The sequence below is a fragment of the Phyllostomus discolor genome, chromosome 3 (genome assembly GCF_004126475.2).
Source record: "Phyllostomus discolor isolate MPI-MPIP mPhyDis1 chromosome 3, mPhyDis1.pri.v3, whole genome shotgun sequence".
Lineage (NCBI taxonomy): Eukaryota > Metazoa > Chordata > Mammalia > Chiroptera > Phyllostomidae > Phyllostomus > Phyllostomus discolor.
Genome location: NC_040905.2, coordinates 44,242,606 through 44,262,983, shown reverse-complemented (window position 1 = coordinate 44,262,983; position 20,378 = coordinate 44,242,606). Strand labels below are relative to the sequence as shown.

At 51.9% G+C, this 20,378-nt stretch overlaps 1 protein-coding gene across 6 annotated transcripts; it reads right to left on the bottom strand.

Annotated features, from left to right (window-relative positions):
• Window positions 1–429: 429 nt before the first annotated feature.
• On the bottom strand, window positions 430–16,369 carry TMEM171 (transmembrane protein 171). 6 transcript variants are annotated; one of them, XM_036020399.1, is made up of 5 exons: window positions 16,358–16,369; window positions 8,582–8,636; window positions 6,848–7,553; window positions 2,830–2,971; window positions 430–708 (listed from the first exon to the last, which is right to left on the bottom strand). In XM_036020399.1, the coding sequence occupies exons 3-5, from the start codon at window positions 7,482–7,484 to the stop codon at window positions 510–512; spliced, it is 978 nt and encodes a 325-aa protein (XP_035876292.1). In that variant the 5' UTR covers window positions 7,485–7,553; window positions 8,582–8,636; window positions 16,358–16,369; the 3' UTR covers window positions 430–509. The 6 variants fall into 6 exon arrangements, with proteins under 6 accessions (XP_035876292.1, XP_035876291.1, XP_028380296.1 ...); XM_036020398.1 differs by lacking the exon at window positions 16,358–16,369 and adding an exon at window positions 10,125–10,599 and having other exon boundaries at window positions 8,582–8,783; XM_028524495.2 differs by lacking the exon at window positions 16,358–16,369 and adding an exon at window positions 10,125–10,599 and having other exon boundaries at window positions 430–705; window positions 8,582–8,783.
• Between the last annotated feature and the right edge of the window lie 4,009 nt (window positions 16,370–20,378).

Here is a 20,378-nt window from a genome sequence, read left to right as displayed (position 1 = left end):
CCCTGGCATCTGAAGTCCTAACACCCTAACCTGTGTTGGGATTTGAACAAGTGACCCCAAGCCAAGATGTGCTCCTGTGGTATGCAGATTATTTTGAGCTAAAGGCAACTAATACCCTACAAGAGAAAAGTCTGCCCCTCTCCCCCTTTAACTACCTAGAAGAACTTGAACTGGGGGCCTTGCCCATAAGAAATTACGAGAGAGAACCTTTTTTTGTCCACCTCTAGGGCAGGGCAGAGTGCTAATTACTGAACACCTGCTCTTCTCCTCCTGCTGCAGGGATGCTCTGAAGCCCCAGAGCGCCTCACCCCGGCCTTAGCTCAGGATGCCACACACCCCCCACCTCAACTTTCCACCCTGGCCCTCGCACACAGGTGGGCGCTTGTCACGGGTGTTGATGCCACACCAGGAAATCAGAACACAGCCAATGCAATTGTATTTTTTATTAAAAAAACAAATTAAATAAAATAGTGATCGGTTCTATATAAAACTGAACTGGAGTCCATAGTTCATGGTGGGGGCGGTGGAGGAGTGGGAGACAAGGCTGTGGCTGTAGCAGTTTCTTTTTCTTCGTATCTGGGAGGCGATTCAGACAAGAGCTGCGGAGTGTGTATACTCTCAGAGGATGGAGGAGCCCCAGAAATAGTGTATATGGGCACGTGCTCCCTCGCAGAGGCAGTGCCTTGGTCCTCAGGAGCCGGGGTCCTGCAGGAAAGGGAGAGAGGACGGGAAAGGGAGGAGAGGGAAAGAGTAACACACCTTAAGGAGAAGGTTCTTTTCAAACATGCAAGGACCTAAGGAGCAATTTTTTCCACATTCTACTATTTATAGATGTTTCAGTTCCTTGTCCCTTACTTTCCTTAGAGCCGATTGTAACATTAAGACAGTCTCCCTCCTGTAGTCATTTCCTTTGTCACTGAAAAGACAGGGAGCACAAATGTAGAGGGGCCGTCCAAAGAGCACATGCGCACACACACGCACACACACAAGTCACTGTTCTCTGCTACTTTGTCCCCTAAGGCAGCTAGCAAAAGGCAGACGACCTTATGCAAATGGACAATTACATCATTAGGCCACAAACTAGGAGAAAGCAGGAAGGTGTGCTTCATTGACTGGGTGGGGGTCAGCCACAGGCCCACCCACCTGCATCTGAGTTTACGTGCTGCTGCCTTCTAGCGGCGTGATCTCTAAGCCGCAGCCCCTCTCCTGTAAAATGCGGAGAGCAGTGCACACCTCCTGAGACTAGGAGAATTACATGAGGTCATGCGAGAGAAGCCAGTCTCTGGCCCACATAAATTATCAAAGCAATAGTAGGAGTAGTTTTTGTTTTATTTACTAAGGTTAATAGATGTTTCTTTTAGGGCTTGGAAAAGTTCATCATTGGAGAAAAGAGCAGAAAAAGTCACTAACAGAATCCTACAAATGTCCAGAACCTAACCTCTCCTTCTTCCATGCAGGGCAGTTCCCACATCCATCACTGGCAGGATCGCCAGCTCACCACCCTGTCTGAAGCACAAGAACACGCACCTGAGAAGGTGGGTGGCCAGCCAAGGCAGCACCACCCGCAGCATGCTCACTGCGCCCCTCAGGCCCTGCTTCTTACTCCATGCAAAAAGGCACAAGTCTCAGTGCCTAGAAAGTTGCCTGTCACCGAGTCCTGCTCATCCGCTCACCTGCCCTGTGAAATCTCCCAGCAATCCTTCCTTCACTGCCTGCATCCTGGTTTCTCATTCGAGAGGGTGCCAGAGCCTTCGCCAGCCCTGCTCCTCCCTGGAACTTCAGGAACTCCTTCCTGTCACACCTGCTCCTGTGGGCCCTCTGCAGGTCATAACTCCATGAGCCCCTGGTTTCAGCAACCTCTCCCCAGTTCCATCTCTTGGTCAAGACCCAGTGCCTTGAAAGTACCCTCCAGTCTACCTGGAGAAGCCACATCTCACTACTCCTCCATCACAAGCACCTCCCCATCTTCTCCCCACCTGCACGGAGCTCAGTCCCACCTCCTCCTCAGGCAGCAGCATCCACTATCCCTGTCACTCACCCTTGACCTCTGCTCTTCCTCACTGTCCTGTCCATTCCGGGTTCCTTCCCACACACCATGGTTCTAGGCTCCTGTTACCTCAGGCCTGTCCTTGGACTCAGCCCCCTCCGACCTTTGCCCATTGTGAACTGGGCTAACTAACTGCTGCTCGCAGCCCCCTGGGCTGACTCCAGAACCTACAGCTGTGTCCCTCTGCCTCAAAGAAAAGGCACTTAGATGTCCGCTATTGCATCGGATCCCTGATACACCCCCTAATTTGTGGGGTGGGCCTGTGGATCTTACATTTCCCTTCAATCAATCTGAGAAGGATCTGAGGCCCCGGGAACAACTTATTATTGAGGGGAACGGGCAGCTGGGTCAGGGCAGGTGCAGGTGACTTTAGCCAGTCACTCGGGTGCCTCTGTTAGAGGTCCCCGGGGGCCCTGCACCTCCCCACAATCTAAAGCAGCAAGTGGGGGGCCTCCAAGCCCTTGCTCAGTGCTCAGTGTGGCTGATGGGTTGCTGAACATTTTGAGGGTCGCCCCCGCTAGGAACACACAGTAAAATGCCTGGAGAAGGCTTCGCGTGAGTCGAGCACAACCACTTTTATAATCTGTAACCTACATGCTGCCCAAAGTCCCCTGAAAGGCACTGTTAATATTAAGGGAACAAATCTTTCATAATGTCAGCAAAAAAAGATATTCACACTCTGATGTTTACTCCTGTCCAACAGCCTTAAAGCTGATTTGGCCTAAATACAGACCTAAAAAAGATTAAAATGTTACCCATGAACTTCAAATGGAAAGTCTTACCCATGGTTAAAAATACTGTAATAGGAAGGCGGACTTTCATTTGGAAGCGAACTGTTAGCCCCAGGACTTCGAGGTGCTGCAGCAGCTGAAGACTCAGGAAAGTAAGGTGGTGGAGGGGGCGGGAATATTATCACGGCATCACCTAAAGAAACACAATATTTTGTTGAAGATCCATGAGTAATAAATGCAAACAAATTAGCAAGAGCAAAATAAATTAATTACGTATTTGGCCCATCAATAGAAATGGTCAAAACACCTGTGCCAACTCCAGAATTAAAAAGAGGGCTGATCAGACTTACAGAGATGGAGGGAGAAGTTCCCAGGGGCTGGGAGCAAGGGGGACGGTGCTGGTGTCTCCTGGGTGCCAAGTCCCTGCGAGGGCTGATGGGAAACTTCTGATGGTCTTGAGGGGTGACGGACGCACAGCATTGTGAATGCACGTAACGCCACCGCACTCTTAAGGAGGGGTCGGGGTGGTGAATTTTATGTTACATGTGTTTTAACACAATTTTTTAAAAACAGTTGACCTGTGCTTCATCGCAAGTCTGAGTGACAGCGCTTCAATGAAGCATTTCCTAACAATGTGCCTCGCTTGCCCTGTCCACAGCTTTAAAGCTTTTCTCGTTTTTAACTTACAATTTTCATTCATCGAAGGTTGGCTGTTGGATAAAGTGTCTTGTCTCTCACATGCAGTTTCACCTCTGAACAAATGACAACCAGCTACCCTGCAGCCTAGCGCTGGTATTCCACAGCTGTGGTTTATGCTCTTGTAGTCTTTTATCTACCGGCAATTCACCCAAGCCTCACAAAACAAAGTTAAACTCAAACATCTTGTTTTTAGCATTCCCAGCACACACAGCTGTGTTTTGGGGAGGACATACTCGGGACCAGATGCAAGCGCTAATCTGTGTTCCAATTCCAATACAAAATGCACCAGGTGAGTTGCCCAGAACATTCTAGCCCTGAGGCAAGCACCACTACATAGAGGTCTGAAGACAGCCTTTGGGAGTCGGCGGCACCACATGACAGCACAGGAAACATGAAGGAGGAGAGAGCACTTCTCTGGGGAAGGAGCTGGGTTTGCAGGGAAGGAGCTGGGTTTGCAGGGGCAGCAGGTGGCAGATCTGATGCTTGCCTAGGCAGGGACAGGACTCCGTAAAGCTCCCAGGGTTCCATTTGCCAGTTACCAAGCCAGCACGGCCCTGACCAAGTTCTTTAACCCCTCTAGACCTCAGCTGCCACATCTGTAAACTGCACCTGCCTCAGAGGACAGGTAGGAGGATTGGATTCCTGTGCAGCCGCTGAAACAGAGTTGGGCCCAGAGCAAACTCTGTCAGCTGCTCTGCACCCTCAGAGGTGCCTTCTTCTCACTGCCCAGCAAGGGGCACTGATCTGAATGTCTGAAGAGAGATTCCCAACTGGCAGCCATGGCCAGTGGTTCCACTCTCCACCTCGGTGCCCGAAGCACTTCCCAGGAGGTACCTTAGCCCTTCAGAAAACCCACTACCTCCATCACTCCTAGTTGTTCGAGCTTTCCTTGCTAACCCAGATGTGATAAAACATGATGGTTGTCTTCTCATTTTTTTCAGAAGGTCTGGGTAGGTCAGAGGAAGCAAGGTTAAGTGCTCACTTTTAATTACATACTGGAGAACACAGGACCGGGGCATAAGCCTCTAAGGCAGGCCAGTGGCCTATCAAACACAAACAAGGAAATGTTCAAAGTCACCTGTTATCTCTGGGGCTTGTCCTTCCTGCACAGTCCTTTCCCAGCCCTCCCTCACCTTGCAATCTGCTTTCACCAGCAAAGATGTCCCATCGCCCCCCGAGGTTTCCCCTTCCCCAGGCCTGAAGGACTGGAGGTTCTCTGTGCCTTCACAGCACAGACCCCTGAGGGAGGACTATCTCCTACACCTGCCTGCGTACCCAGGGTCCAGCGCTGAGTGTGTCCACAATGCGGACATCACTGGTGCATCTACTGGGTGACCAGAGAGACTTCCGCCCTGGGAACAGCTGAATTCTGGGACTTAGGTCCAAGAGCTGCCTCTTAGTCCCCCAACTTCCCTCGTAAGGCAGAACTGACCTTTGAGAGACAATGTCCAGGACTTTATCAATTGTGCCAAAAGTCACAAATGATTTATAAAACTTTAACCCTTATCCCATAATATCAAAGGAGAAAAAACAAGGAGCTAGGGTGTCAGATTTTCACAGGCTTGATGGGACTTAAAGGGTTAAGTGGCAAAGACTTTAAACTATGCAGTGCAGTGCCGACATCAGACCTAACTGCCCAGGAGTCTCCCGGCCCCAGCGCCAGCAGCCCTGCACCCTGACACCCCCTCCCATTCCAGCCACCAGGATGGAGGCACCCAGAAGCTCTCCTGATAGCAAGTCCAAAGGGCACACCTCAAAATGCTCTCAATGAAGAGAAGACTGCGCACACCACCAGTGCCTTCATCTGGGCCCCACTTTGCTCCCTGGAAGGGCTTGGAATGGTCTCTACTGGGTGAGCCCTTTTGTCATGTGACAACTACCCAGGACACCTGGGGAAGGTGGGAAGAGCAGACACAGAAACACAGCTCAGTGCGCTGGGGAGGGTGCTGTGCAAGGGCCAACTCACCTGGGTTTGGGTCCTGGCTCTGCCGCTGGCTACTGTGTGACCTTAGGCAGGTTATTTGGTGACCCTGGGCCTCAGGGTTAAGAGTTTATTCCTCTCTAACTTGGAGATACTAAGAGTACCTGCCTCAGTGGGTTGTTGTAGGTGTGAAGGAATTTCACACAATAGGCCCTTGAAGAGCACATGCTAACTGCACTTAGATGGGTGTTTGGCACAAGAATAAACGTTATGTATGTGTTAGCTAACATTAAGACATAACTAATACCTGTACTGTCCCCTGACGTACATAAATGCACAAAGAAGCAAGCTGGGAGTACCAACCCAGGCTTGGCGCAAGGGCTGTCTGAGTCCACCTGCCCTTTCTCCCCGAGTCCCAGCCCCAGGGCCCGCAGCCCAGGGAAGCGCCCGCCTGCACTCTGTGAGCCCTGCTGGCTCTGGCCGCAGCCACTACAGGAGGATCATCTCACTCACACCCTCCTTCTCTGTTCCCTCCAAGCTTTCCGCTCTGGGATTCTCTTTGCCTGGCCTTTTAGATGTCAAGGCTGTGGCTTCAGAGCTTCATCCTTTCAAGAGTGGGAGACTGGGGGAAAAAGTAACTTGCAAAGATGAGAAGTGATGGGTTTTCCCCCTGATTGTGTGAAGCTGAGGCCAGCGCTACTGGTGGTGTTTTGGGGAGTTGACTCTGGGATAATCCGTCTATTCAGCCGGACCCAGGGGACCTAAAAGGAATTTCTAGGCATTCCGTGGGGGAAAGAAGTGACAGGTGTTGTCATACTTTGTTTCCATTTATGCCTCTGCTTCCAAACATTGCTCTAATCCTGAAGTTACAGAAAGTAAAGAACAATGAAGAAAACAGAAGGCCCCTCAGAACATAGAGGACCCGGAAGTTAGTGCTGGAAGGAATCTTAGAAGGGCAAAGCTCATTTTATAGACATGTAAACTAAGGCCACGAGAGGTTAAGGACTTACCCAAGGCAGTCAGCCAGCAACAGCTGGGGATGAGAACTCACGTGCCCGCCAAGGCAAAGTGCCGCAGGTTTCAGTGTGAGAACAGTGGGGGAAAGAGGATCGCTTGGCAGGCCCCTAAGGTGACAGAGGACTCACAGATCGTCTCTGAGGTTCTTCTCACTTTCCTCTTGATTTGCTTTGTTACCTCAAAGTCACCACTTAGAGTCCAAAAGCTTTTGCTAAATAATAACGAATTGCTGGGACAAAATGATGTGTACAAGGACTCCTCTCGGGCTTACCTTTGCAGAAGCACTGTGTGTGTGTGTGTGTGTGTGTGTGAGTGAAAGAGAGAGACACAGACAGAGACAGTGAATCTAGGCCAGACCCAAGAGCAGCCCAGAGAAGCCTGGATGCGACAGCCACTGTAACGTGAGCAAACTCAGGAATGACAACCACCCACCTACGGTGACCTGGACAGGCTCTGTGCTCTGGGTCTGTCTGTCTTCACTCTCGGAGGCATGCTGGTCCTCACCCAAGTTGTTTCTCCTCTTAACGTGGGCCACCACGAAGAAACACAATCCCATGAGCACAATCAAGGGCCCCAGGATCTGCAGGGACAGGAACCCACAGATCTGGGGCTCCTCGTTGGCAGTGTCTGTGTCATTCAGCGTCTCCTGCTCCCAGTCTGGGCCACAGCCAGGGACCCAGATGCCCAGTATGCTGATGAGCATGCCACTAGTCAAAAAGAGAAATCCAAAGATGAGGCACTGGGCAAACTGGCGGCTCTCTCCGCAGATGAAGGCTTGGTCAGGGTCCGCCTGGTGGCCTCGAAGGCGCCCCTCGCGGAACTGACGTAGTGCCCGTGAGCGGGCCAGGATCACAGCCGCAAGCCCGACCACAGCACACGCAGGCCCGACGACCTTCAGCACCATGCTGCAGTCCGGGAGGGGTTTGTATTGGCATGCCTGGAACCCGAAGATGGAGAGCAGGACTCCCACAAACAGCAGGATGGCACCAAAGACGAAAAGGAAGAAAATGAGCATGCTGACATGCCTGTCTTGCTGGGCCCCACCTGGTTCAGCAGCTGCAGGAGACATGGCCAGGAGAGGCCCCTGCCCCAGGGAGGGGTGGGGTGTGTTCCTTTCCCTCCAGTGGTGTCCACAGCTCTGCAAACATAACCAAACTCCAAGTTAAAGTGGGCACAGGTGTTCCTGACCCACCCTGTCCTCTTGCTGGCCGTCAGAAGTCACACCAGGATGAAATCATAGAAAGTAAAACTCTGTCCAATGGACACACTGCAGAGCAATGAATTGGCTCATGAGTCAGAAGGACTGGCATTCAGAAACTCCTGAATACTTAATTTTATGAAGATATTCAAGAAGAGGAAATGCGGTTACCATGTACCTAAGAGTATATCTAAAAAACAAAATCAAAACTCTTTATGGGGCTGTAAATTATGGCATAAAGAATATAGTCAATAATACTGTCATAATTATGTATGGTGTCAGGGGTTACTAGACTTACTGGGGTGATCACTTTGTAAGTTACATAACTGTCTAATCACTATGTTGTACATCTTAAACTAATGGAATATTGAATGTCTACTGTAATTAATTTTTTAATTTTTAAAAAGATTCTATTTATTTATTTTTAGAGGGGAAGGGAGGGAGAAAGAGAAGGAGAGAAACATCAATGTGTGGTTGCCTCCTGTGCACCCTCCCACCAGGGACCTGGCCCACAACCAAGGAATGTTCCCTGACTAGGAATCGAACTGGCAACCCTTTGGTTTGCAGGTCAGCAATGCACTAAGCCACACCAGCCAGGCTAATTTTTTTTATTTTTAGTAAATAGTAAAAAAACATAGAACACAAGTAACCGGATGTGGCTTTTCCTGTTCTAAGTCTTACAAACTCACACTCTCAGGCAAAAAAAGAAAAACAACAATGGTGAGTGAGGGAACAACCACAAGGATTATTTTTGATTTACAGACGTTCCACATTTCATCACAGCTGCTCTGAGCATTTCCATGTCAGTAAATTTTTGTTCAGTAACTAACTTTCCATTTCCTGTTTCAGACCCGCAGCAACTTTCCATTCCGTGCTTTATTCTAAGGCTACATCGACGGGAGAGCCAAGTTTCAATTGAATGGGAAGGCAGTTGGGGAACCCAGTGGGCTTAGTGGTTATTAAGTTACTTCTGTCAAAATGTGATTCTTGAGTTCTCACTCAGGGGCTTCCTTGGCCTGGAATCTGATGGCCTGGCTTGGCGGGGGGCGGCCCGGGATGACCCAGGGAGGGTGGCAGAGCCGGTGAGGCGGAGCCTTGTCTCCCAGGTGGCCAGGCAGCCTCTCACTTGCCCCCTCCTTGGTGCCACCCACTTCCACAAAGAGGCCGAGGCTGTTAAAAACAAACAGCTGATAAAATCACCAGTTACAAAGCACTAAACGGCAATAGAACTTGACTTTGAAAGAAGAGCACAAGTGAAATCAAGTGAGAAAGCACCTTCCACAAGATCACCCAAGCCCTGTTCCTCACGGGTACCACAGCTTAAATAAACCCAGAGCAGCTGTTTCAGAGTGGTCTGGTGCACACACACTGACTTCGGTATTCCGTTACCCGGTTCACTCTACTCTAACAGGCGGGTATTTTACCAGGACCCTTCAAGTCGGGGCGTTCAAGAAGACTCTCCCAGCGTGAAGACTGTCTTCATTGCTCAAGGAAAGAGAACCTTTAAAATATCTTATGCCGTTTGCATCCATGGTCACATGAAGGAGCTCAAGACGGAGGCCAAGGCCATCTGGACAAACCCAAATCGGGGCCAAGCCAGGTCAGTTTGGGTAAGGAAAGCAAACAGCCTGTCTTAGATGAGGAAGTACTTTTCCAGGAAAAAGTATGATAGAATCAAAAGGAAGTTGAAGAAAAAAGGAAGTGTAGGAGGGAAATCAGATTTTATTTTTAAACTTGGACAAACTATATTTATGAAGATGCAGTGAAGCTGAGACAAAGATTTAAAGTATTGTACCAATATTTTTTAAAATTTCTGAATCATGTTATCCCTTTTGCTGGCTCTGGGATAAGGGCGATTCTCTGCTACAAAGGTCTATCAGGGATTCATTGTGTTCCCGGCACCTTCCGTTTTGAAGTGAGTCGCAAGGCTTCAAGCATCTCAAGGCAAATTCCCAAATACCAGTAAAGAAAACAGAAGCCCCAAACTGGATTTTGGCTTCTTCCCGTGGCCTAGTGGAGTAAGCGCAGACGTGTTAGTCCCTGAAGCAAAGTAACGTGTGGGTCAGTCCGTCTGTCGATTCTCTCCATACATGAACTCACACAGACACACGGACACCTACACTAATAGAAAATTTAACCTTTTGCAAATGCCAACCTACACTTCATTTCGCTGAAGCCAAACTCGCCTCCCTAACACCCTATCCCTTTCCCTAAGGGCATTTCCAATTCAGCAGCACCTAAGAACTTCCAAAGCTCTGGTGCGGTCGGGGATCCAGGCAAAAAGGCAAACGTCTCTCACGGGAAATAGCCCCGTGGGTTTTAGGGAGATCCGGCGCAGCAGCCCCGAGCGGCTGGGCACGCGCCTCCCTCGGGCACAGGTCAGCGCACGGTCCTCGGCGCTGGAGCCGCTCCTGGCAACAAGCCTCGGGCGTAACAACGCGGCGCCAGCCCCGCGGCCAGCGAGCGCAGGTCCCCGGGACCCGGTGAGGCTCAGGGTCCGGAGTCGCTTACCTGTGGCTTCGTCTAGCGAGCGTGCTGGCCGCGCCGGGGCGCTTCCCGGGAGCCTGGCGTGGGTTTCGGGGTAGGCGCTCAGCGGTGCAGCGCCGGCCGCGGGCAGCCGGCTGATCGCAGAACCCCACCGCAGGCTCCCACCTGCGGAGGGCGGGCCGCCACTGTATTTACAGGAGGAGGCGGCGCCGGGAGGGCGCGGCGGTGGGGATGGCGGGCAGGGCAGGGCCGACTGGCGGGAGCTGGCCGTCACCGGGTGCTGCCCTTCGGGGACGGAAGCGCGCCCGGCCTGGCAGTGGAGAGTGAGGTGCGGCTTCGCCGCCCAGGTCTGGAGGACCCGGCCGCTTCCGAGCCCGTGGCTGTGCGCGCGAAGAACCCGGGTGTACATGAGCACCCGCACCGCCCCCCAGGTCCTCAGCCCTAGGGGAATCGGCGGCGAGTCGAGGGTCTCCTGGCTGTCCGAACTGCGCGCTGCGCCGGCCGAGGCTAGGTTCCAGGGTTCCGGGGAGGGGGCTTGAGAAAGGGAATGGGCTTTGCACTACCAGCGTGGCGGCAGCGTGGGGCCCCCGCGTTCCCGCCGCCGCTCTCTCGGCCGCCCCGCGGCCTGGGAAGGGTCCATCCAGTAGCCCTGTGTTCCTGCTGCCGTTCCACAGACTTTGACTTGGGGTCACTGGAGCAAGTCCTCCGCCGAGAGTTCCCCGATGAAGAAGTTGTAGAGATAGATACCAGGTTACAGAAACTTGTGCGCCATTAGAAGGAGACGAGGGTTCTCCACGTCCGAGCGATCCTAGCTCCTAGGCTGAAGCAGGACCCTGGCTGTCTCCATTCCGGGCCAGCCCTCCCTGCCTCACTCGGAGGGGTGCTCGCACCCCTCCTTGGCCTTAGAACCCCCTTCCCAGTTCTGAGTCGCTAATGATCTGCTGGAATTAAACTGGTAGCTTTCCCTGCCCTTGAACCAGAAGGTTCAGGATGGGTTTGCTAATCCCCATGCTATTTGTAACCTACCCGGTGACACGTGACAGGACTCAGCTGTGCCACTTTGCACACCAGAAGTCAGGGCTTGTGGAGATGAGTAAAGGGCTCAGCCCAAGCTCCAGGAGCCTTGGGGACTTCCCCATCCCCGCCACTTTTCCTCAGCTTCCTATCCACTTTGCCTGGAACCTGGTGAAGTTAACGCCACTTGCATTAATTAACCTCGTTAAAGTACAAACACATAGCATACCTTAATATAGCAAGTTGTTCCCAATAGTTCTCACTGAGGGCAAAGATGATAAGAGTTTTAGCTAACTACAGGAAGTGAGAAGAAGGCTCCCAAAGAAGTGGTCGGAGAAAAGCAAAGAGGGAAGGGAAGCCCTTAGCTGGGCTCTGAGGGCTGGATGCCTGCGTGGTGAGATGTGGCTTCACCAAGGGAAGCATACTGGACAAGTTCCAGCGTTGGAATTTGTTGGGGACACTTGCCCAGTGGCCAAATGTGGTCTTTTTCACACTTAGCAGGCCCTGGCTGCTGCAAACTCCTCCCCGTACTAAATAAAGGACATTGGTTATGACTGTGATGAAGAACCCTAACCTGGTGACCCCATGGTCTTGTGAGGCTCCATGTTCCTCTCCTTACCTGCAGCCCAAGGCTCTTTGCTGTGTGGCTCCAGGTCTCAGAACGCTGGAGCCAGAAGGCAGTAGGGGAGCTAAAAACAGCTGTTTTTTAGTTGAGGAAAGTGAAGCCCAAAGAGAGAAAGTTAGTCCACAGCTGGTTAATGTGAATCAGATATACTGACTCTTCATTGTTCTTCCTGGGTACACCTGTCACCCAGAGGATACACAAAGCCACAAACTCAAAAATGGCTTTTTTATTACATGCCTTTTAGATCATTATAACCATACAGACACTGCATCCCAGGGATATTGCAGCAATCTGTGTCCAGGCTGCAGATAATGCCGATCAAAGTGTCAGGCATACACCTTCTGGAAGGGCCTCAAAGCACACCTCACGCACAAGCAGACAGCCCGCAGCGGCGGTTGCACAACAGCGGTGGCACCGGCCTAAGACAGCAGGGCTGGACTATAGAGTTTGCCCTCTCTGCTCAGGCCAGCTAACAACTCCTTGTACAAGAGACTTCGTGTCTCCTCCCTGCTCATTCTTACCTTCTCCCTTATTTAGAACTCAGTCTCTAGTCGTGTTGTGTGTGGACCTGCAAGGGCCCTGTTGATACAGCTGCCCCTCTGGTGCCACATGACTGCAGGCTGGCCACACATGACAGGCTTGAATGTACTGGCACCAAGGACAATCAGATTAGCTTCCACTTGGAATATCTGCTGCTTGGATTGTTTGTGTCTTTTGGAGCCCGTCTGACTAAATTAAACTCCATGGAAACCAGTCATGGGTCAAGTATGAAAGACATACCCACCAGCCTTCAAGGAGCTGGTCTTGGTAGCAGACCTGCTCTTAGGAAAGAGACCGGATGGTCCTGTCACTCTCTAAAACCAAATAGCCTTTTCCGGCCGGTGTAGTAGTGAGAAAAGACAAGCCCAGACAAAATCCTTAGAAAAGCAGCATCAGAACAAGCTTTAAAAAATGGATGAACCTTGACTTCAGGAAGCAAATTCAGAGGATTAAGCCAAGGCAAGCATTCACGTATACAGTCAGCAAATATTTGAGTGTTGACCATATGCCAATAAACAAAATAGAACATCTTTTGCTGACATGGAACTTATATTTTAATGAGGAGAAAGATAATAAAAGACACATGTAAATTATACAGAGTATTAGAAAGCACCAAGTGCAATGGAGAGTCAGAAGCCGCAGAAGGAAACTGGGGAGGGCTGGGGAGACTTCAGTTTCAATAGGGCAGTTCAGGAGGGCGTGTCCCCGAAGGTGACATTGCAGCAAAACTTGAAGGGAATGAGGAAGCAACCATATTCATAAACTAAGATGACATAACAAATTACCTCTAAATTTAGACACTTAAAACAACTGAGATTTATTCTCTCTCTCAGTTCCCGAGGGTCAAGTATCTGGAAGCCGCTTAGCTGGGTGGCTCCAGCTCAGGGTGTCTCTGTCAAGCAGTTGGCTTAGGGCTGCCTCCTCTGCAGGCCTGCCCAGGTGGCTCCGAGGCGGCTCGCACCCACAGCTGTGGGCAGGAGGCCTCCGCGTCTTGCCATGTGGACCTACCCACAGAACCGCCTGACTGTCCTCAGGACAGGGCAGCTGGCTTCCCCCAGAGTGATCCAAGAGAGAACAAATGAGGAAGGTGTGGCAGTGCCTTCTATGACGTAGTCTCTGAAGTCCCACACCACAACTCTGCTGTATTCTGTTTCTTAGAATTGAGTCGCTGAGTCTAGGGTTGCACCCCACCTCTCGATGGGGGAAGGATCGGAGAATCTGATGTATTTTTAAATGATGAATTTGAACCTGTTTTAAAGCTATGACAGAGAAATATAATGATATTTGGAGGAAGTAGGGAAGAACACTGGCAGAGGAAACAGCCAAAGCAAAGGGCCTGAGGCAGAAACAGGGGAATTCAAGGAAGAAGAAGAGGCCAGGGTGCATGCAGCCGGCGGGCAAGACAGGGAAGAGCAGGGAAGGAGCTCAGAGAGGGCAGGTGTGCGGGTGAGCACGTGCACCGGGTTGTGGAAGGCTTCGCTGTGCGCCGTTGTAAGTACTTTGAGTGAGATGGGAAGACTTTGGAGGGGTTTTTTCCTTTTTTTTTTTTTAAGCAGAGTGTGATATGACCTGACTTATTTTTAAAAAGAAGACAGTTGCTTCTGCATGAGAATAGCCTGAGGAGGGGGGAGGGTGGAAGGGAGGAGACCATTTAGGAAGCTATTATAATAACCCAGGAGAGAGAGCTCTGGCTTATGTTCGAAGGTGGTAAAGGCGATTGGGTTCTGCATATACCTCGAAGACAGGCTTTTCCTGAACTGGATTTAGGTTTGAATTCCAAGCTTTTTGGCCTGAGGACCTGGAAGGATGGTGCTGGCATTGACCCAGATGGGGAAAACTGAAGGCCAGTCAAGGTGGAAGGGGGAGTTTTGGGGTTCCGTTCGGGGCATGTTAACTCTGTGATGTCCGCTAGATATTTGAGTGGAGGAGTTCAGTAGGCAGTTGAATGCACACGCCTGGCATTCAGGAACTCTGGAAGGAATACTTTCCTGTGGTCTGTCGGCGATGCTTGTTACAAAGTCAAGAAGGCTGGAGGAGCTGATACGTGCAGACGTGGCTACACCTGCCCAGTGACAATCTGCCGCCGAGGCCTCCCAGGAAGCGCACAGCGAGAAGCGCAGCTGGGAGGGCTGAGCTTCTGCTCTGTCCTCAGAGCGGTGACCTAAGGACCATGAGTCCTTCACTCCTGCAGCACCGGCCACGCCACACTCCCCAGGGCAACTCGGAAAAGATGTTCTGGGCGAGTGGCGTGTTCTGGCTTGTAGAATTTACTATTGCCATTTTTCAGAATTGAAAAAATGACAGAAAGATAATCAATCACTGACTGCCAGCTTCTAGGTTCTCTTTTGGTCTCTCTCTGGTTCTGCCCCAAATGTGCCTTAGCACCCAGAAGCGCGCGTTCCTCTCCCAGTTCCTGACATTTCCTGAGACTCCCCTGGGGCCGGTGTGCAGGAAGTTCTTCTCGAGTGCTCGGTCTCAGGTCAACGTTTCATCAGTTATTCCCAGGACTGCCAGCAATGCCTCTGAACCTGGCAAGGCCCCATCGAGCTGCCAACCCCTGCAACGTGCTGTGGTCGGGGGAAGCTGAGCTTCCTGGGCATTTTCCTCCTCCCCCACCCCTAAGCTAGACTTAGACCCAGGAGCCTGAGACACATGTCCTGAGTAAGATCGACTGATGTGACAAGCTTAAATTGAGGGTTTAGATTTAACTCCTTAGCTGATACCCCCAGTGCAGTCATTTTATTACCTGGGATGGCGATGTTATTTTGGCAAGCTTTATAACAGCTCAGCTTAAGTGCAGTTAGCTGGAGCCAGGGGTAGGGGATGCAAGGAGTGGTCTCAGAGAGTGAGGATTTGCCAGGCACTCACGAGGTCTCACCAGTGTAGGCCTCCACAACACGGAGGGAATGTCACCACTTCCACAGCAGTGACAGCAGCCGGCAGCAGGCTAGAGGAGACCAGACATTGACAGTGAGGGTTTCGCAGAAATGTAGTGACCTCCTGGTGTCTTGTGTTGGCTTCATCAACACCTACCGCTAAACAGGCCCCAGAGAGTGGATTATTTCTCTACAGCATGTAAAAGGGGGACGAGACAGAACTTAGTTTACATCCTGGCTTTGCCACTGGCTGTGTGACCTTGGCCAAGTAAACAACTTCCTGTGCCTCTGTGTCCTCACCTGGAGTGTGGGAATAAGCAGACCTACCTCAAAGGATGTCTTTCCTGGCACGGGGCGGGCCACTGATAAATGTTCTTCTCTTTGGTCTCTGGCTACTCACCTCACCTTCCGTCTGTGGCTCTTCTCCTTCAGGGAGGCTGACCTGACGAATCCATGGGGAAAGGAAGGAGAAGAGCAGGGAACTCGGGGCTCTCAGGGGAAACAGAGTGAGGCCGTGTTGACTTCTAGTGCTCAGTTTGCCGTGGTCTGAGCTGCTGCCAGCACACCTGGCTTCTCCCTGCAGCGCATAGCCCCGGTGTTTCTAGACATCCTGAAAGGTGTGTATCACATGGTCACAAAAGCTCACCATCCTAATAGTTACCTGTCTTATCTCCTCTGTCATTCTACTTCTGCTCCACCCTCACCTGCAGCCACCAAAACTTCTGCGAAGTGCCTTGCTGCTGTGGGGTCTCTGAGGGGTATGGGGGGGGCCCTGCCGAGGCGCTCCCCCAGCCAGTCAGCAGCCAGGGTTCAGGCCTGGATCTGCCTCACCTATTCTGGTTCCACCTGTGTGTCTCAGGCCCCATTACTTCACCCCTAGTTCTCGCCCTGCACTTCCTGGTTGACACTTATGATTCCAGAAAGGATTAAAAGCAGCTTACAGGGCTCCAAAAATATAGCAAGCTGAAATAAATAAGAAAATAAGTGAGAAAAAGAAGCAAAAGGTTCACAGCATTTCTTGCCTTATTCAAACAGCTTGCTGGTAACGCGCAGGGAGGGGTGAAATCATTTTGACAGTGTCCATACAGGTAACTTACCTGTTTCAGGATCAGATATGGTAACCTGTCCAAGACGCTTGGAGATGACTCTCAAAATGGCCCGAGCGAGACACCTGGGACTGCAGTGGCGCTGCATGTGGGGACCTCGGCACCTGGGCGCAGCCTCACCAGGTGGCATTGGTCACACACTTGGCTTCTCTCACAGCAACTGCTGACCTAAAAAGTGAAGCAATAAGAACCTGAACACCTGAGACCTGAGAGTCTGATAAATTAAAAGGCAGTTTGGCAGGAAGCCACCCCCCCGAATGCCCCAGATATTAACAAAAGGCGCCTTGTCACACACAGCCACAGCATGCAGGTGGGGCCAGGGCTTGGGGCAGTGTTGACTTAGAAAGAAGAAAAAGAAAACTTCTTTGGGGCTTTTTTTCCCCTAACCTACCTCACAGGGTTATTGAAAGGATTAAATAAATATAGAGAGAAAGGCCTGCTGAGATTTGGGCCCTGGAGGCCATTCCAGGAGAAACATCTTCTCCTAAAGAGTGGCAGCAGGTGACCCCACATGGGCCTCCATGTGGTTTTGGTGGTGGATGCATCTCGTGTGCATTCCGCAACAAGCCCACAAGGTAAGCACCGTGGCACCCCATGCCCAGAGAGGGCGGGCAGCGCTCACCTCGCCTGGCCGGGGAGAGGCAGAGCCGCATGGGGAGTGCCGTGCTCCTCACCTCTCCCGGGTGGCCCATCCACAGCGTCCTTTCTCACGCGCAGGGCGGCAGCTATGGCTGTGTTCAATATCAGTTTAGGGTCCCTCAGGGGCAAGCTAACCAACTCCCATTCACTCTTCAATTCTGCCCTTACGTGTCGTTTCCCCAGAGAGACCTCCTGCTCTAAAATAAGCCCTGGCTCCCCACGCCACCCCCACCCCGTCATTTTCAGAGTGCCTGGTCCTTCCCACTCGGGGCACTCATCACGAGCACAGTTAGTTGTTCTCCCTTTGAGACCACTTCTCTCCTACCCTTTGCTCTTTAAACCACCATGTCACCCTCTGCCCTTCCACTGTCATCAGTGACCTTCTAGATCTCCCATCTTCTAGCTCAGGTGTTGGCACCTGGCACTCAAGTCTCTTCTGGTTCAAGTCCTGCCTTCGTCTTGGGTGCTTTTTAACCTCACACGCATGACCCAGCCGACATCCGGCCTTCTCCTCTCGAAGTCCTTCCTCTTCCATCCACCTCAGCTGACCCCTCGCACCAGCTCGGTCTGGACCAGCCGAGACCTGAAACCGGTCCTCCTGCAAAAGCAGGAGCTGGAGTGTCTCCTTCTATCTCACGTATCGCACCCTTCCTGCTGCAACGGTCCTTTACTCCCACCCGGACCCTTGGCTTGCACTGATCAACTCTTGAGACCCAGATCAAGTCTGTGCCTTCCCATCACACCCATCTGGCTTCACTGCTTCACTCCGTGTCCCAGGCCTGTGCATCCTTAGCAGAGCGCTGCTGGCAAACGGCACTGCTGAGAGCCCATTGCTGCCAGCACACACCTGCGGTCCCCAAACTGCAGGGCCCTTGGCAGCCCGGCCCCATTTTGCTCCTAGACGCACTTCCTACACAGTATTTCAGCAGGTGACCCGCAGCCCAGGGAGCCCTTCCTCTGCCTGGTGTCAGGCTGCTGCTTCAGATCCCCGCTGGGGCAGCGTGGTTCCTCAAGGGACGCAGCCACAGCAGCCACTTGGCCAAGCATGCTCCACCGAGAATGCTCCTGCCTCGGGGTCCCAGGAGAGAGCTCTTTAGTTTGTTCCTGAGTTCTCGTTCCTGAGAGCAGGGTGGCCCCAGTCACAGGCCTTCAAATCCTAGCCTCGGGCTGTGCCAGTGGCCCTTCTCCCTGAACGGAGACGTTGCCCAAACACTGGACCTGGTCACCCTCCTCAGCTCCTGTCCCTTGTGAGGAGTTCATCCCGGAGGGCCCCAAGCACTTCTTGCCGGAGGCCTCAGTCAGAACCATCTCCCTCCATCAGCGGGGTGTAGGGGAAGAAAGATAATTTTCCTTCTACCCTTCTGAGTTAAAACTCTGTAATAAAAGACAGATTAACAAGAGAAGAACAACAGAAGTTGGTAAACTTCAGAACAAACAGAAGTTTACTAACATGGATCCATGGGAGATACCCGGGGCGGGGGGTGGGGGGGGAATGTAACCGGCTGAGGCGGCTGAGAGCTCAGGCTTCCACAGCATCTGAAAGGGAAAGAGCAGGGGGAGTGGCGGCCTCTTCGGCGAGAGTGAATGCTTTTCAGGAACAATGAATGGGCCCTGAGAACAGCCGGGAGGTATGACAGCTCATGAGGAAGTCTGTCGGGTGTGGTGTGGACTTTCCGCCTCCTTCCCTGTGACTGGCGTCCATCCACTGTGGTGGGTGGAACACCCAGAAGGGGTTTATGATGGTTGAGTCCCTTCTGGAGGACTGGTCTTCAGGCAGATGAGGGGACTTCAGAGAAAGCCTCTCCTTGCGTTTGCTGGTTCTCAAGTGCCTGCTACAAATAATCAATAGGGCCAGAGTGGCACATTTTGGGGTGGCATATTCTGCTACCCTTCAAAGGCTTAATGCAGCAGCTCAGCTTTCTCCAGAAGCAGAGACAGCAGGGAGATGCCATGGACACTCAAGAGAGGTGCCAAGGAACCAAACCTGACCCCCCCACCTGCTGCACCATGTACACACACAGACTCTTACAGTTTAATTGGTTCATTCTCAGACTCTACAGTTCACAAAAGATTGAAGCTGGTTTACAAAATACATATAATTCAGTCGTATAAAGTGAAATAACAAATACCATGCTAAAGCAGAATCCTGCCTGCACACCCTGCCCCCGTTCCTTGATGTGAGATCTCCGAAGACTGGAACTCTGTGTTTTGCTGGACTTGCCCCTCCCTTACAGGAGGAGGATGCAGAAGGATGAATAGAGGAAATGCAGAGTTGAATCTGTTGTCTAGTCTAACCAGAAGCTGAGTGCATCTCTTCCCTGCACAGTCCTGGGACAGGAGGGTGTAGGTCCTGCCACAAGCCACTGAGTAATTGGATGCCACAGGAGTTGAGAGCGGCCTGGGAGACTGATGTTTCTGCAGTCCAGGGACACAGGGGAAGGGGCCGGCTGCAGCCTGCAGCCTCCCAGGCCGTCAGCGCCACTGCCTGTCCACACGGAGCCTGTGTCCACAGGCGCCCGCGGCCGCTGAGGGGCCCAGTGCCCCTAACTGGCTCCTGCTGGCTCAGCTAGGAGACTTGTCCAGGCAGACGATACAATGGCTCCAGCTAAGGACACGCTCTGCCAATAGGCTGCGTGTGTGCCGATCAGACACGGCCATCTCACTAGTCAGGGGACAGAAAAACACAATCGGCTCCTATTTCTGATATACCTGACTGGCCGCCTGTGCCGTTTAGGACTTCAACCAGGCGGACCGAAAGATGGAGAAAAGCATCTTGGAAATAATTGTACGACTTCACAGATTGTTAGCGAACCCGACTTCCCGTTACCAACTCCAGAGTTGTAATATGTTTAATTTTCATGCAATCTTCGACTATCATGCAAAAGAAAAATCTACCCTCAAATCTCTATACTCTTTGTAATTAGACCCATTGCTCTCAACATCCAAGAATTGTAAGATACCGATAAAAGGTATCCATTTAAAACTTGAATCATAAGTGGGCTAAACAGAGATATCGCCCCAGTCAAAGAGAATGTGTGTGGGCTTCTCATCGGGTAAATTCTTAGAAGAGAGTCAGTAGCTGGCTGTTAGGTCACAGGTTCAACTCTCAAGTATTCCAAGGGATGCTAACGAATGTTAGGCCAGAGTCCACTGGGTCGAGCATAACTATTTGTACCCTCGGTGGGGCAGCAGTGCAGGCACTCACACCCCAAAGAGCGAGCAGAGTGGTCAGGAGGTCAGCAAGCAGTGCATTCAGGGGAGGCTGCGGGTGTGTGCACAGGCAGCAGGGTGTGTGAGGGAAGGGAAGGGAGAGGTCTGAGAATCTCAGCCCCGAGGAGGAGCGTCGTCGTCCTCCAGGGGGCGGGGGTGGGGGGTTGTGGAGAGAAGCAGCTACATCATTCACCACACCCACAGGGGCGGCGGGGGTAGGGGGTGCCTCCCTACAGCAGTTGCTCCCTGTCTTCCCTAGGGCAGGGTG

Coding starts and splice junctions, on each gene's coding strand:
- TMEM171 (XM_036020399.1), bottom strand. CDS start 7,484: ATGTCTCCTGCAGCTGCTGAACCAGGTGGGGCCCAGCAAGACAGGCAT. Junction 2,972..6,847: donor GCCTGTCCAGGTCACCGTAG/GTGGGTGGTTGT, acceptor GTGTTTCTTTAG/GTGATGCCGTGATAATATTC. Junction 709..2,829: donor TACAGTATTTTTAACCATGG/GTAAGACTTTCC, acceptor CTCCCTTTCCTG/CAGGACCCCGGCTCCTGAGG.